A 17,109-nucleotide genomic window follows, 5' to 3' on the forward strand; every position below is an offset into this window, starting at 1 on the left:
GATTCAAACAGACGTCAATTTTAAATATTAAAAAACATTCATAACCAAAAAAAAAAAAAAAAAAAAATTCAAACACTTTTACAAATCATCCCACCTCCCCCCCTCCCCAAAAAAAAAGAAGAAAAAATTAAAAAATAATAATAATAAAATGAATTCAATATTATTTTAAAACCTTACAATTTACATGAAACTAATTTAGTTTTCGTTTCAAAAAAAAAAAAGGAAATTTTAGTCAAAACTTACCATAATAATCTAATTCAACAGTCATCGCTTTCAAGAAAAAAATATTTTTTTTTTATAAATTCGAGAATATATAAATAAATTTTTTATAAATTATTTTATTATACTCGAAAATTCACTATAATTTAATATTTAAAATGAAACCGAAAATAATTACATCACAAACAACAACAAAATTATTTATTATTCGGGAAGAGACGATCACTGACGATTAATAAGAAAATCGGGAAGAACACAACGGATCGAATAATAATAATAATTATTATTATTATGGTAAACCCGAAATAACAGAATTCAACCGGTTTTCCAACTTGCGGGAGAGTGAGAAAAAGGAGGAAGGGATGAAAATTTTGTTTTTGTCGCTAAACATAACGGTTCCTTACAGACTCGATCACCTTGCTTTTTCCCCAAATCATTTGCCGGTAAATAATAATAATAATAATAATATTTTGGCGTGAGTTTTTTGTTTATCGTCAAGTATCATCATAAAATAGTTAAAACGTACAACGTTAGCAACAAGTGGCCAGCCTTCGACAATGATGAAACAAAAAAAAAAAAAACCGAGGAAATAGCAATACACACAAGGAAATGTAAAATTATTTTTAAAATTGAAAATAACTTTTAACGGGAAGTGCCGGATTTTAATGAGATATCCTTTTCCGGTTACGAAAAAAAAAAAAAAAAAAAAAATTAGATTGCCAAATTAAAAGAAATACGACTCAGGTGATTATTATTTACAAGTAGGGCGTTAACTCTAGGGTGCGCATAAAAATAACCATAATAACAATATTAATATTTTGTTTTTAATGGGGAAATGCCAAAGCCCTTTCTTCATCCTCCTCCTCCTACACCTAATTTTTCCTCATCGCCCTTTCGGAAAAGACACTCCTTCATTTGTTAAAAAAAAATTCAAATAGAGTGTACACCATATTTTTTTATCATCGAATCATCCCTTTCATGTACTATTACGTGTACATTCAACACCATCGAGGCAAAGACACGCTATAATTAAGCATTAAATAAAAAAAAAAAAAACGATTAGGTGATCATAAGTGAACTAAAAAATACACCCTTATTTTAAATTTTACCTCCTCTTCCCCTCTCCTCCCTCTACCCCCGCCAAAAAAACAAACAAACCTTTAGTAATTACTAAAAACCGATTTTTTTAAAGTGTTAGTAATTAGTAAAAATAATGACACCGTATCATCCAAATGTTTTTACCAAAAAAAAAAAAAAAAGTTAACGAATGTGATTGTACCATAAAAATTTCCCGAATATAATTTAAAAAATAACCGGAAGTTGATTTTCATCTTTTTTTTTTTAACTTTTAAATAACGTTTATTTTATTATCGAAGTAATTTAAATTTTTTTTTTTTTTTCGTATAATTAATTTTTTTTTTTTTTTTTGAATTTTTCTTAATGAAACGAATAAAGATATGACGTCACGCTAAACGTAATACTAAACACACACACATCGGGACATTTTGTTTTTCAACGGAATTTTCCTTTAGGAAATAGGAAACTCAAAACAGAAAAGTTTTTAACACAAAACCTGTTTATTTAAAACTTTTGTTTTCAGTTTTTTTCTTTTCATTTTTTTTGTCTGTCTCTAACTCGGAATAAAAATATATTTATTTATAAAATAAACATTATTTAAAAATTTGAATTTTTTTTAAACAATGCCGCCATTTTTATTCCTTTTCACGAATTGATATAAACTTAATTCGGTTATAAGTTTTATGTGTCAGTTAAAAAAAAAAAAAAATTGACAGTTAACTACTATTATTATTATTATTTGTAATTAGTACGTTTAATTAAAAAATTATTATTATTATTATTGTTTAATATAAAAATAAAACCAACCTTTTGTTTTTATTTATCCGAAATTGTATATCCACTAATCATGGTTATCCAAAAAAATAATTTTTGACTTTTATAATCGAGTAAACATTTTTTATATATATATGTATTTAAAAATATTAATAAAAAAACTTTTTATTTTATCAGTTATTTAATATTCAAACGTTCATTTTATTATTTTAAAAACATACATCGACTTATCACAGTCTCGAAAACAAACTTTTGGTTATACAAAAAAAAAAAAAAAAGAAAAGTATTTTCTCGTATGTAACACTCGATATAATTAAACCGCTTTTATCAAATTATTCCGAAACGATAATTTAAAAAAAAAAAACTTTTTCATTAATTTATAAAATAATATATAAAGTTATTATTATTTTTTTTGAATATTAAAAATATTTACTTTTTAATAAATAAAAAAAAAAAATGTCTCGAGTAAAGAAACAGAAACATTGCAATCTTAAACTCGACTCGAATGTTACTGTTGGCTAGGCAACATGTGAACATTTCGATTAGTTCCAAGAATGGCCACGTAATCGTTTTTCAATTTGTTTTTCAGCGCTAGCTTCGCTTGAAATATGAAGGAAAGGAACGACGGATTTCCGTCTAGTCGTTTCTTTGAATTAAGGAGATTCTTATGGAATGGAAAATTTTTTTTTTTGTTTATTGACTGCATTCTCATAAGATAAACATATGAGCCTATTACTTTTAATTTTTTTTTAACAGTATCGTATTTAGTCTTTTTAGGGTTTTTTTTTCTTTCTTTTTTTTTTTTCTTTTTTTTTTAATTGTAACTGGCTTCAATATTTTTATAAGGCTTTTTTTTCGTGAATTCATTTTAGTTTGTGTACCAAAAAAACAATTAAATGGTCCAGCGAATATTTCATCTTTGCGATTATGTTTAAATCAGGGTCGTTATTAGGTCGATGGTACCGAATTACGTATTTAAAAATTCATTTCCGGAAGTCATTTTAAAAGGTTTATGAATACTTTTTATGAATTTCCTTCTTTTCTCTCTGAGTTTTATAATATTTTTTTTTTTTTTACAGTTAAAGTGTAACCTGCGAATGAACAACAAAAAAAAAAACTACATGAAGACTTCTTAGGATTAAAATTTTTACTTTAAAATAAAAGAGGGGGAAGAAAAAATCTGTATAGAATAGTGTTGATTTTTTTATAGCCTGCACTTGTCCCCACAAAATGAAGAAACGCTTCACAATTTTATTTCGTCTATGAAACGTTTAATTAATCAAAAATAAAAAAATAAAAAACTTATTTAATATAATTATTGTTTTGTTTACCTGTGACGTTGTTGTTTTTAAAGTTACTTTTTCGATTTCAAAATTAAAACATATTATGTCATGATTACACATACATTTGTAAAAAAAAAAAAAAAACAAGAAAAATACGATAAAAGGGGGAAAAGAAAGAAAAAAAATGTAAAAGTTATATATTTTATTGAAATGTTGACGTAAAAAACCGGAAATAAAAAAAAATTAAATTAAAAAAATTATTCAATACTTTCAATATTCCAGAAAATTTTTTTTTTCTAAATACAATTGAAAATTTTTTGTACTAAATAACTAATAATTAATAAAGTAGATATGTAAATAAATCTTTGGTTATCATTTTTAATAACAATTTTATTAAAAAAAAAAAAAATAATAAGAAAAAAGCGGATGTGTATATATTATATAACCAGTCCCTCAATATAATAAAAAGTTTTTTGTTATTATTATTATTATTGTGGAAAATAACTGAAACACTTATAATAATAATAAAGTATATGATGGATATTGATTAAGAGTTAAATTTTTAAAAAAAAGTTCTCAATGATGCACTCAAAAAAAAAAAAAAATATCAAAACTTGTTTAATTTTCCGAAAAAAAAAAAAAATGGGGTAATCAAGTTGAAAAAAAAATAAATAAATAAATAAAAAGAGTGCACCCGGTAAACCACGAAGAAGTTGAATAATGCGCCGACAAACATAATAATAATAATAATAATAATAATAATAATGATGCAATGGCGGATTCTGACATAACTTGGTCAAACGGAATGAGTTACGTCATAAGTAGAGGGCCCCGTCTTTCCGTATTCTAAGCGTAGGTTCTCAGGTTTACCAACCCGTGTCACACTTTCTCTACAATCTAAAAACCTCATTTTTTTTTTTTTTTCATTACGGAGCTATGTAATAAATGATAATAATAATAATAATCAACTTCTTTTTTTTTTTAATTCCTCCCACAATTATATTTTACAAATATATATATATATTTTTTTTAAATGTTATTTGTATACATATATTAATTATTATTATTTTTATTAATATAATTTGTCTATAATTTTATTATTTTATTTTTTTTACCTTTAACATTTGTTTTATTCTCGAGATTATGCCTAATTTCTTCAAAAATGGATCCTGCAAGTTTTTTTTTTAGGCCAACTTGATTTCGTTTCGATGACTAAAAACGGATTCAATTGTCTGTAATCTTTCGAATTAAATGTGTTAACATTGAATATTCTGTGCTTGAACCGGGATTTTTTTTTTATCTTGCTGTTGGTATCCCTGATCCCTTCGACAACTATAAAATATTGTCCTAGCTTATTCTTAAAAATCTTCTCTACCGTCGTAAACCTATGATAAAATACAAACAAATAATTTTTTTTTTGTGATGATGATGACATCCGAATGGTTTTAAAAATTTTCAATAATTAAATTCTCGTGGTAAGAAATGAAATAATTTTTTTTCGAGAAAGAGAAAGAGAGAGAGAGAGAGAGAGATAATAGAAAACGGATATCCAGACATTTAACAACAAACTTTTGAAATTTATTCAAACGAAAATGAAAAAAAAAAATAAAAGAATCAAATTATGGTTATCAGCCATTACTTATAAATCAAAGTCTTAAACAAACAATGAGACTAAATAACGGAAATAGAATGATTAATTTCCGGTATTTGTTCCTTTTACTTAGCATCAAATTACCAAAGTTTTCAAATCGTTTCATAAATTAAATATTACCGTGAATAAAAAAATTATTTTTATTTTTAAATTTATATTAAAAATGAGAGAGAGAGAGAGAGAGAGAGACAGAGACAGAGACATTTTAACGGAAACGTAACAAAAAAAAAAAAAATTTTTTTTCGTTCGATATTTTATAATGTGTGTGTTTATTACGAGTTAAATTAAATAATTTAAAAGGTAATTGAAAAAAATTTAAATTTTTCGGTTGCTCCATTGTTTTTTTTTTTTTAAAATACAAATTACTCCATCTTGTTGCGCCATTGGCGCCTTTTTTTTTTATCAAATCATTACATTACTAAATTGTCAAATTATCTAATTTAACAGGGTGACAATCGTCATTGTAAAAATATCATCGTCGTCGTGAATTTTCTTCAACACGAAGATGAAAAATTTATGAGGTTATAATTTAAATAATAATAATAATAATTTTTCCCATATTTCTTGTTTACCGTACGTTTAAAAAAAAAAAAAATTAAATACGATAACCAAGAGAGTGTTGCATTACATAAACCAAAGTTACAAAATATTCAAACGGAAATAGAACGTAATGAAAAATAATAATTTTGTATATGTCATTTTCATACCTAGAAATTATTATTATTATTATTAAAGTTTTCATCGATTTAAATTTTACCTTTTGATAAAAACAGAAATTTTCCTTTTTTTTAGTAGTAATAATTAAAAAAAAAATTAATTTTTTTTTGTTTTAAGCAGAAAAGAGTTCAACCCACGATACCTTCCTACATGATTATTACATTCGATGTCTTTTAATTTTTTTTTTTTTTTTTTGTTTTTCTTAAGAAGGATTTCCTTGACGGAAGTTTAAAAGAATATGACGAAACTAGCCAAGATCAAGGTGAACATGATTGACTAACATTCTTCGAAAGATTTTTCACAAATTCTCTTTTATTATATCTTCATTTACTCATCATAATTAAAATTTACTTGAGTTCAGGTACAAAAAAGGGAAGTGGTGTGCCTTACAATGAAGGAAATAAATTTTTCTTTTTCCTTTTTTTTTATTATAATAATTAGTTAATAAATTTAAATTTTTAATTCACACGTTTATGATTTAACATTATTATTATTATTATTATTATGATAAATATATTACACGTGACATTTTAAATGTTTATACCGAGTTTTATTAGTAAAAATACATTTTAAAAGTCAAACTAATTCTCCAAAAATGGATTTTACAAGGTTTTACAGGTCGTTTCGAGAGTTTATAGTCAAATGTTTAAACCTATTCAAAGAGTTATCATTGGAAATTATTATTATTATTATTATTAATAAAAAGTTTAAACGTTTGTTTTTTTTTTCCTCCGGTCTTTTGTTTTTATTTAAATGATTTTTAAAAGTGTGAAAAACTTTTAGGCGTCCCTATTTTCCAACAGGAAATTTAATATTTTTAATTTTAGTATAGATCATTTACTCGAAAAAAAAAAAGAAAACAATTTTTTTTTTTTTTACAATGATAATAATTATTATTAGTTCTTCGGTGTCGAATTTCGGAAAATAAAAAAAAAAAAAAAACAAACAGTAAAGCAGCTTTTTATTTAGTCGTCCGTTTATTTATTTTTTTTTTTTAACGGAAACAAAACAAAACGAATTTCCGGTTTTCGATTAAATTTTTTTTTTTCTAACATTCTTTACTAACGTATTTAAATCGTAAGTTTAATTTTTTATGATTTTGTTTTTAAAAAAATAATAATAATAGAATAAAGTATTTGTTTTTTTTGTGTGACGTATTTTATTAATTACGTCATAAAATTTTTTACTTTTTTCCCTGTAACATTTTTTTTTAAAAAACATTCCCCTTAAAAATTTTTCCATTATGTTTTTCTTAAAAGAAAAGAAATGTTTGAAGGTCAAAAGCGATATACAAAGCAGGAAGTATAGTCAGGCACACACACACACACACACACAACGATAGGTTGCCAACACTTTTGATTCCCACAGTCTTCTTACCGAGAAAAACAAAATAAAAACTACCTGATTACAAAACCACTTTGAAAAAAAAAAAAAAAAAAAAACGATAATTTTGAATCAATCGAGTAAATAAAAACAGAAAAATCAAATATGTCGATTTTTTTTTTTTTATTATTAACGCTGTTGAAAATCAATCAAATCGATAAAACAAAGAAAAACAGAAATTCTGGAAAGGTCCGAAGATGTCTCCTTGAACGAATAACGGTTTTCTCTCTCTTTATTATTATTATTATTAATATAAAGTCAAATGGTGAATCAAGGTTGGAAAAATGATGAGAAAACGACATTTTCTTCTCCTAAAAATAACGGTTCCTTATTCGGGAGTGGGTTTTAATAAAAAAGTGGGAGGAAATCAGGTACGATCGAAAGGGAAATCTTATGAAAGAAAGAAAAAAATAAAAAATATATAGAAGGATCATCTCTTCCAGACGTTATCAAATTGTAGAAACGATATCAAAATACACAAACCAGGAAGTGACCTTGGAAAATCATTTAGACTAAATATTATAATTATACAATGAGAGAGTAGGAAGTTGTCAATTGACTTAGGTCGCCGTGTTTTAACCATTCACTCATACCATCTTCTTACATTTTTTTAATGATGGCATCTCCTGCCTTCTTTTGGATTCGTGTGGTAAAGCGAAGGCAGCTTTTGTGCTTGCTAAAATTTATTCTTCTTTAAATTTTTTTTTCTTTTTCTTCCGGGATCAAAAGAATAAGATTTACAATTAATTTCAGGTTTTTCTTTTTTTTTAAACCTATTTATTGACCCAAAACGATCGATCGTTTGTTCTTCTCCCCAATCGACAATTATAACTTTTTTTTGTTTTCCACAGGACTAAAAACGCCACGCTTTCCATACATATATGTAATTAATAATATTTACCAAAAAAAAAAAATTGATTATTTATTGATAAAGGAAAAAGGAAAAATTTGATTTAAAACTTATTTTTCTAGAAAAATCTCAGAGTAAAACTTTCAGTTTCAGTCATAACCGCAAAATTCTATCGTTTATAAAATTACACGTCATCGGAGGCCCTATTTATTTATGACAAAAAATTTAAATTTAATTAATTAATTTAGTTTATTAAATATAATTCGTGATTGTATGATTAGTAAAAATAAAAATCGATACGAGAAACAAAAAAAAAAAAAAAACTAAGCGAGGACAAACGAGCAGGAAGAAAACTAAAAACTAATAAAAAAAAATATCAATACATCTTTTTTGACACGACACAAAACGTATAAGCAAACTCGATATTAAATATATATATTTAAATATCGATAAAAAAAAAATGTATCGAATCGAACTCGATTATCAAACTCGTGTTTCGAGTTTCCTTTAAATTATTACCTTTTTTTTTTTTATTTTTCCGGGATTTTTACGTATGTTCGAACGTAAAAAAAAGAAGAAACGTTTACGTTTACCTTCATACTATTTAAAAAAAAAAAAAATTATTTATAAATTAAAATTATAAAATAAAAAACGTTAACGTTAAAAAAATATTAAAGTTGTTTTTTAACTGCTTTTTTTTGTTCATACCGGAAATGACGTTTCGGTTTTCTTTATCGCACACATTTTCTTTCTCCTCCATTTTTCAACTCCCTCGTTCGTTCGTTCGATTTTTAAAATTATTCATTTCATAAGCAAACCGTTTTTTTTATTTTTATTTTTTATGAGACATAATATAACGTAGTTGACCGAAAGGCTAAAGACAAAACGGATGTTGAAATTCGCAGGCGTGTCTTCAACAAGGAAAATTCCGGAAATGCGTCATGTTTTTTTATTTTTTTCGGCTCGTTTAAGTAATTTTTTTTTTCTTAGTCATTTTTCAATTTAAATTTACTTATCATTATTATTATTATTATTTCTTTTCTTCTTAACTTTTTAAATTTATCAAAATAAATATTTTTTTTTTTCGTTTAATAACGAAATTTTTCGATTTTCATTTCTTTTTTTTTTTACGCAACTCGTTTATTGCGTTTGTTGTCGTCATGATTTTGTCGTGAGAATGTTTTAAAACATAATTTTCGAATATTTTTTTTAGTTGAAACAAAATGTGAAATTTTATTCGAATAATAAATTTTTTTTTTTTTAATCGCGCCTAAAATAACGTTTTACAAACTCTGCTTCGAACAAAAAAAAAAAAAAAAGGAAAGGAAAGAAGAAAAAAAAGTCGAGTCAAATGAAAAACCGAGCTAAAATATTTTTTTTTTTTTTTTTTAGAGCTGGAAAACTTCCGAACGGAAGAGCGCTGGAGAATAGCGAACATCTCGGCACCAAGCACTCTTCCGGCATCCTCCGGAAATAGAATGTCGGCCTCCCTTTTGCTTCCGCAGCTAAGCTCCGGCCCCGGCACTTCCGGTTTCAAACTCTGACGTCAGCACAATCAATATCAAACGGAAATTAATTCGAATCCTGCTACGATGATGACAGCCTTTTTTCTCTCTACTTTTTTTTTCCTTTTTCCCTTTTAAAAGAAAAAATTTTTTTTTCTCTTGTGTGTGTGTGTGTTATGAAAAAACATTTTCTATTTTTTATTTTCGTTTGGATTCATTATTATTATTATTTAGTGACGTTTATCGTTAATAATAATAAGTTTTATCAGTTTGAAATAAACCGTTTTGTTACAATACTAAAACTAATAATATTGATAAGAGATATAAAAAAAAAGGAAAATTTTCCAAAATTCGAATCGAAAAATAAAAAAAACTTTTAGAAATATTTCAATAAATTTTTAAACATATTATTATCATTATTATTAATAAAAAAAACCTTTTAACTATTTATATCTAAATAATTTTTTTTTAAATAATCCCTTAATTAATTGTTCGGTATAGTTTTTATAAAACTCTATGGTTACAAAAAAAAAGAAAAGAACCTTTTTTTTTCAGGTACACAAACGAAAAATTTTGTTAAATATAATATTACCATATTCCCCTCCGCTCCCCCCCTCCCCGACGGGTCACAAAAATTATTTCATCTTTTTATTTACCGTACCCGACGACAATAAAACTTTTTTTTTTTTTTTTACCCTAAATTTTTTTTATAAATCATCCCCCCGAATTTTTTTTTTTTTATTTCTATAAATCATAAAGGCTGAGAATAAAATTTTCCCTTTTTTTTTTTTTTAAAAAAGATTTTGTTACACAACATAATCTTTACGCACATTTTTTATATAAAGAATTTTTTTTTTTTAACGTTCTTTCATTTTTAAATTTTATATTTAAAAAAGATTTGAGGTTAATTTTTTACGTGAACTTTGACATGGAAAAAAAATTCTTTGATTTTTCATTAACTTATTGTTTAAAAAAAAAATTTTCATCTTGATTCAAGTTTGATTTTTAAACTAAAAACATATACAAACCTTTTTTTGTTTTATTTCGTACTCAAAAATCATCATCATCATCATCATCGATGCAGGTTTCCAATCAAATTTTGTCTTTTTTTTTTTAAATTTATTACGTATTCACAAGTATTAGATTACATATTATCAACACAAAAAGTATTATAAAAAAATTTTTTTTATGAAAAGAAAATATTTAAATAAATAAAGAAATAATAATAATAATAATAATAAACGCAGATGTCACGCAGTTTTTTTTTTTTTTTTACGGTTGAAATCTATTCATTTGAACTGGACAATAGGATGTCAAATAATGATGAGTATAAACATAGTTGAATACGTGGCAGAAGAATTTTTGTTTTTTTTTTTTTTTTTTATGCGCCATTTTTAAAGGTTGTCATAAACTTCTCTTATTTCTTTATAGTTTTTGTTCTATAAATGACAATTAAAAAAAAAATTTTTTTTTCTTCTCAAATTTTTAGATTTGATATAATTATGATGATGATGATGATGATGATGATTTTCGAATGATATAAAAATGTTGATTTTTTTCTCTTCTCTTCTCTTCACCTGTATATATATATATTAACGGAACAAACAATAGAAATCCAAACTTGGTTTTTCGTAACTCAATATCAACCACTTAAATACTTCTTTATGGTTTTTTTACTTCCTGATTGTGCCACTCCTCGTGAGTATATATGAGCCTCTTGGCTCCTTCACGTCATACAACAAAAAGAATTTCCAAAAAAAAAATTCTTTTTTTTTTTATTGTTTGCGAAATTTCATCATGGCGGAGGAGGAGGAGGAGGAGGGGCAAGAGTAGGTGGTAGTGGAGGAGGAGGAGTAAGTGGTGGTAATAATAATAATAACAAAAATTAACAAAACAAATGATAATTTCTCTCTCTCTCTCTCTCTTTTTCTTTCTTTGTCCTTCTCTTCCGCCTATTGTAATTATATTTATTTATCGCGAATTTATTTCCCGCCATTTTTTAATATTATTATTATTTACCGTTATATTGACTTTAAACAACAATTTGAAAGAGTGGAGTGGGAGAAATCAAATATATATATAAATATAAAATAAATTATTTATAAAAAAAAAAAGACCTTGACGTTTGAAAATCAGGTATTATTATTATTAAAAGAGATACCTACGTATACCGTCGGTTAAAATCATTTTAATTATAATAAATATATATAAATTTCCCAAAAAAAAAACAGGAAAAAAATTTTTTTTTTTTTTGTTATTTGAATACGTGACTTTTTAAATTCGATTTGGGTCAAAGTTTGCATTATCAACAGGAAATAAAACTTGGGCAGAATTTAGATGAATCTCGGTCAACCGGAAATCAAACAATATTGATTCGACACTATTCTTAAGACCTTACTATATATTTATAATTGTCAAAGATTTCGATAAATAATAAATATATTTTATTAAAAAAAAACAAAAAATGTGGCAATTTTTTTTTTTTTTTATTTAAATAGCTGATGTAATTGTTACGTCAGTTTAAAAAGAAAAAAAAACATATTATGACATTTGACCTTTTGAACCTCAACCTGAAAATAATAACGGCCACCGATATTTACACATTTATTTAATCAATATATATAAATCTACGATAATTATAATAATAATGATGATGATGACGATGGTGCGAGAAAAATACAAAAAATTTTTTTTATGGTTAAATACTCACATTGGTGACAGACAGGACAATGGCCTTAGTTTTATCATCATTATCATCATCATTATTTGACCTCCGATTTTTCTGCTTCGAGTTTTTTTTTTTTTTTATGTTGTCTTTTTCAAAACCGGAAGTTAATTTTTTCTCATATTAATAATAATAATAAATGATGTTTCTATAAAATTTAAATGTGTTTGTATTGATAACGTTATTGTTATTATCATCAATAATAATTTCGTTAATTAATTTTTAAAAAAAATACATAAGTACATAAACAATAAATAATAATAATAATTATTATTATTTATGATTAATTAAAAAAAAAAAACTTAGGAAGTGTTATAAAATTTTAACGATTTTTTATCTCACGGTTTTTAAATTGCATCACATATTATGATTATGATTAAATTTATCAGGTATAATAATTTGAAAATAGAAAGAGAGAGAGAGAGAGAGAGACCTGATCATGTTGCTAAATTTTTAAATTTAAAATAAATAATATTATTATTATTATTAAATAGGTATAATGTCAAATTTTATTTATTTATTCTTTAATAAAAATAAATTTTTGTATTATGTACATATAAAAGATCATACCTCCTATTTGTCTTTTCCTTTTTTTTTTTACGTAAAACCTATTATTATTATTATTATTATTTAAAAAGTCTTACTCTTTGAAGCATGATTCAAACAAAAAAAAAAAAAAATTATTACTTGAAACGTAGCAAGTTTTTTTCCTTTTTTTTTTTTAAATAACGACGACGATTTTAAATTTCTGACTCTGCTAAAATTCAATGAAGAAAAAAAAAAAAGAAAAAAAAAAAAATGGTTGGTTTTATCTGGGTCGAGTAACACATTTAAAAATGTTAGTAGGTATGTAAGACTTTGGTTAGATCATTGGCATTACTTGTTTTTTTTTTTTTTTAAGTGTCTGCTTCAATGATGTAACGGTTTTTACGCAATCACTGATCGTTGGCTGGAAGGAAAAACGATTGCATTCTTCCGGGCAAGAAAGGAGAGTAGAAAGAAAAAAAAATTTTTTTTTTCTTTTTCTTCTGCTCTTCGAGGACGTCCTCATCTGTAACTTTATAACAAAAAAAATAAATAAATAAAAACAAAATGAAGGGGTATCAATTGTGTAATTAATATGTACTCACCAAAAATTTAAAAATGGCAAACATGAATTTAATTAAATACTTTCAAATTTTAATAATAATAATAATACATGATATAAAAATTTAATTATCATTCTTATTATTATTATTTCAATCCTTTCATAAACAATATGACAAATTTTGATTTAAAATTTTTTTCCTCCTTTTTTGTTGTTGTTGTTATTTTCGTTTCTATTTTATTTTTAATTTAAAAAAAAAAATTTTTTTTTATAAAAATGATTATGAGCGGATTATTGAGCAAATGAAAAAAAAAAAAAAAAAAAAAAATTTTCGCAACAACACCTGACACTAGTTTGACCCAAAGCATCCTTATTTTACAATACTACAATTTATGGTTCCGTTATTGAGGCCAAATCATTCCGCAATTTTAAGTATTCAAAGCCCTCAAGTCAGAGGGCATTAAGAGAAAGGGAAAAATAATTTTTTTAAATTTAAATCTGAGGAAAAATTTAAATCCTAAAAGTTTCGTAAATAATTTGTTATTTAAAAAAAAAAAAAAAACTCATGCATTGAATTATTAGTGATATTTATTCAACAATTTAATAGTTTAATAAAAAAATTTCCAATTCGATAATAAAAAATAAATAAAAATATTATGTAAATATTAATTGCGTGTAAAATTATTGTTTACTCCATAATATCATTATTTAAAATTTTATAAAAAAAAATTTAAAAAAAAATTCGTTCATTAAATTAATAAGACTAAAATTTTATGTAAATAAAATAAATTTTTTTTTAACTGGTTGGTTTCCTTTACTAAAAAAATTTTTTTTAAAATTAATTTTCTTGTACAAATATTATTTATCGACTACTTTTAACCGAGTAGTTAATAAAAAATTATTATTATTATTATTAATTTTCTCAATTGATTGCCCTTAAAGGCATATTAAATAAAATTAATCCTTTTTGCCATAGGAAATAAACAAATTTTGTTATTTCTTTCCAATTTCCAACCTTATTATTATTATTATTTACAGGCAAATCTTTCATTTCTACAAAATTTGGATAATTTCGAATCAAATGTTCTACGGCGACTGCCCAACTCGTGGAAATTTGACAACGGTTTACTTCCGTTTCGTGATAAGAAAGAGAATTATCTGTTGTGTAATATAAATATATTTCATCTTCTTCGCACACCAATCTAACAAGAAAAAAAAAATTTATTTATTCTTATTATGCGGAAATTAAAAAAAAAAAATTTAATGTCAAGAACAAAAACTCGGATAACCGTCGCTTTTTTTTTTTTTTTTAAACAATGAAAATAAAAAAGACAAAAATTTACCTCGCCGACGTGGCCCTGATCAATTTAACTCCTAAATTTGTATTTGATGTATTTTTTAAAATGTGTAAAAAATTTTTATCTGGAAGTTTTACGTTTCGGTCACCCCCGTATAATTTTTCATCTGAAAAACAAAAACAAACATTTAAATTAATAATAGAAAAAAAAATTTATTTTTTCCAAAAAAAAAAATAAAAAATAAAAAACCTTCAGTCAAACATGGCGGTAATGCATCGTGAATAAAATTTGTACTCAATTGATCAACACCGGCATCAATTGGACACATTTCTAAAACTTTTCTACCGAGTTCGTTAAATTTTTGAATGAATTTTTGTCTAAATTCATTATTTTCTTCAGAAAACATCATTCCCATATGATTTAAATATCCGATGGGTAATCCTTTTCTAAATTCAACATCTTCGAAAATTGCTTTTTGTAAAGCTACTGGAAATATCTACTTGAAAAAAAAAAATTTCATTTACTTTTTTTTTTTTTTTTAAACCCTTAAATATTATTACTGAAAGCAAATTTCTGTTAATGAATCATTTAAATAAAAAAAAAAAAAGTTTGAAAATCTCACTTTTTCGAATAAATCTGCCCAAGAATTTTTTTGATAGCAGGATACAGTCAAATGCAAAGAATGTGTATCAGGTAAACATTTGGCTTGATGAATGTAACCTCTTGGAAAATATAACATATCACCTGGTTTCAATGTTACTTTTAATATTGGTTTTCCAATTTCATCTTCTTTAAAATTTTTTGATGATTCCCTCGCTAATACTTCACTTGAATCTCTAGAAACATAATTTTTCTGATGAAAACAAAAAATATTTCTCCATATTTCCTCCATCTTTAATATTTTATATCCATAAGTATTTAATTGATTATTAAATATAATATAGTAACCTAGGATTATACACTTTCCAGTGCTTTTGTCCCTCCAGTTGAAGAACGAAGGCTTCTATATCATCATAATGAGGTGCAAAACCCTGAGTTCCAGCTGGAGTTAAGTACATGTTAGCTCCAACAAAACAATTAAAAAATTCCTAAAATATAATATATTAACAAAAAAAAAAAAAATAATAATTTTAACATTTGAGTGACAGAAAATTTAATAATGGCAATTAGAAATTTTGATTATTATTATTATTTTTTTATAAAGCACCTGAAATATTTACATAATATTATATTGACAAACCTGAAGGTTAGTATTTAAAAGCCAAACATTTGGTATAAAAGTTTGTGGATTCAATAACCTTATGCTTTTCCCTTCATTAAAAAAATCCCAAATATTTGAAACTGTAGCTTTTCCATCTAGATTTTCTGTAAATCTCTGGCCATCAATGTAAGAAGTAACATCAATATTTTTAGTAAAGTACATATCTTTTTCACTTAAAGCTTTTTCAAAAGCATTCATTGAACACAATTCATTATAATATTCATTGTTGTTTCTACTAATGTATAAAGGTTTTTTTTCCCAAAAATTTTCAAAAAATTCTTTTACTTTAATAGGAGATAAAATCCAAGCAAGTAAATTTTTTCCTACTTTTTTACTATCTTCATATATAAAATTTAAAATTTTATTTTTTTCCATCACTTTTTTCTTTTTCGTTTCCTTTTCTTCAGATTTGAACCCATTTAACTTTTTGTGGTTATCCTTAATTTTAATTGAAACATTATCACCATTTATAATCTTATCGGATTTGATTATTCGATTGTTTTTTTCATCGATTGAATTATTTTCATTTGTAAAATTTATTTCTTCAGCAGGAGTAGTTATTTTATTTGTTATTATTGTTTTGTTTTTTAAAGAGTCCTTCACTTTTGTGTTAGCCTTTTTCGATAAATCTTCATTTTTAAAAAGCTTTTTAACATTATCATTATGAACACTTACATTATTTTGCAGAGATTTACTTTTTTTTTTTTTAAATTTTTTCAGTGATTTCTTATCAAACCCTATATTATTAATATTTTTTTTTTTAATATTTCTTTTGGCATAAACTGCAAATGCTGATGTTTCTTCCTCACTCATTTTACTAAAAATAAAAGGAAAAACATTTTAAAATTTTTATATTAATTAAACATTGCAATATTAACCACTTTATTATTAATTTCAAGTAAATATAAATTTTTTTTTTTTTTAAAACTACTTAATGTTACTACTTTTTATAACAGAAAAATAAAATATAATAATAATACTAACAGTAAATCATTTAAAGTAATGATCTACTTAAATAGCAACAAATTTCATGTTATTTTTAATCAACTGAATGTACAACGATGCTCTCAAAATTAAGCCAAGTTTTATTAAATCTTATTTTAAAAAATTTGTAATAAAATTATTAAGAAAAAAAAGCATTTAGGATTACCTTAAAAAAAAGATTTACTTTATAACGATAACCGACAAAACGTGGTCACTAAAATCCGCTATTTTTCAATTTATAATTATTTTTATTTGCGTATTTTTTTCTAAGAAAACAATAAACACAAATTTATAA

At 24.3% G+C, this 17,109-nt stretch overlaps 1 protein-coding gene across 1 annotated transcript; it reads right to left on the minus strand.

Moving 5' to 3' along the window:
• Positions 1 to 14,193: 14,193 nt before the first annotated feature.
• Positions 14,194 to 16,297, minus strand: Phum_PHUM117430 (uncharacterized protein; the record flags this gene model as incomplete). Its single annotated transcript, XM_002424140.1, has 7 exons — positions 14,194 to 14,473; positions 14,615 to 14,735; positions 14,819 to 15,065; positions 15,192 to 15,405; positions 15,518 to 15,657; positions 15,810 to 16,168; positions 16,255 to 16,297. The coding sequence occupies 7 exons, from the start codon at positions 16,295 to 16,297 to the stop codon at positions 14,194 to 14,196; spliced, it is 1,404 nt and encodes a 467-aa protein (XP_002424185.1).
• Positions 16,298 to 17,109: the final 812 nt, after the last annotated feature.

This window comes from Pediculus humanus, genomic scaffold (genome assembly GCF_000006295.1).
Source record: "Pediculus humanus corporis 1103172107463 genomic scaffold, whole genome shotgun sequence".
In the NCBI taxonomy this organism is placed as follows: domain Eukaryota; kingdom Metazoa; phylum Arthropoda; class Insecta; order Psocodea; family Pediculidae; genus Pediculus; species Pediculus humanus.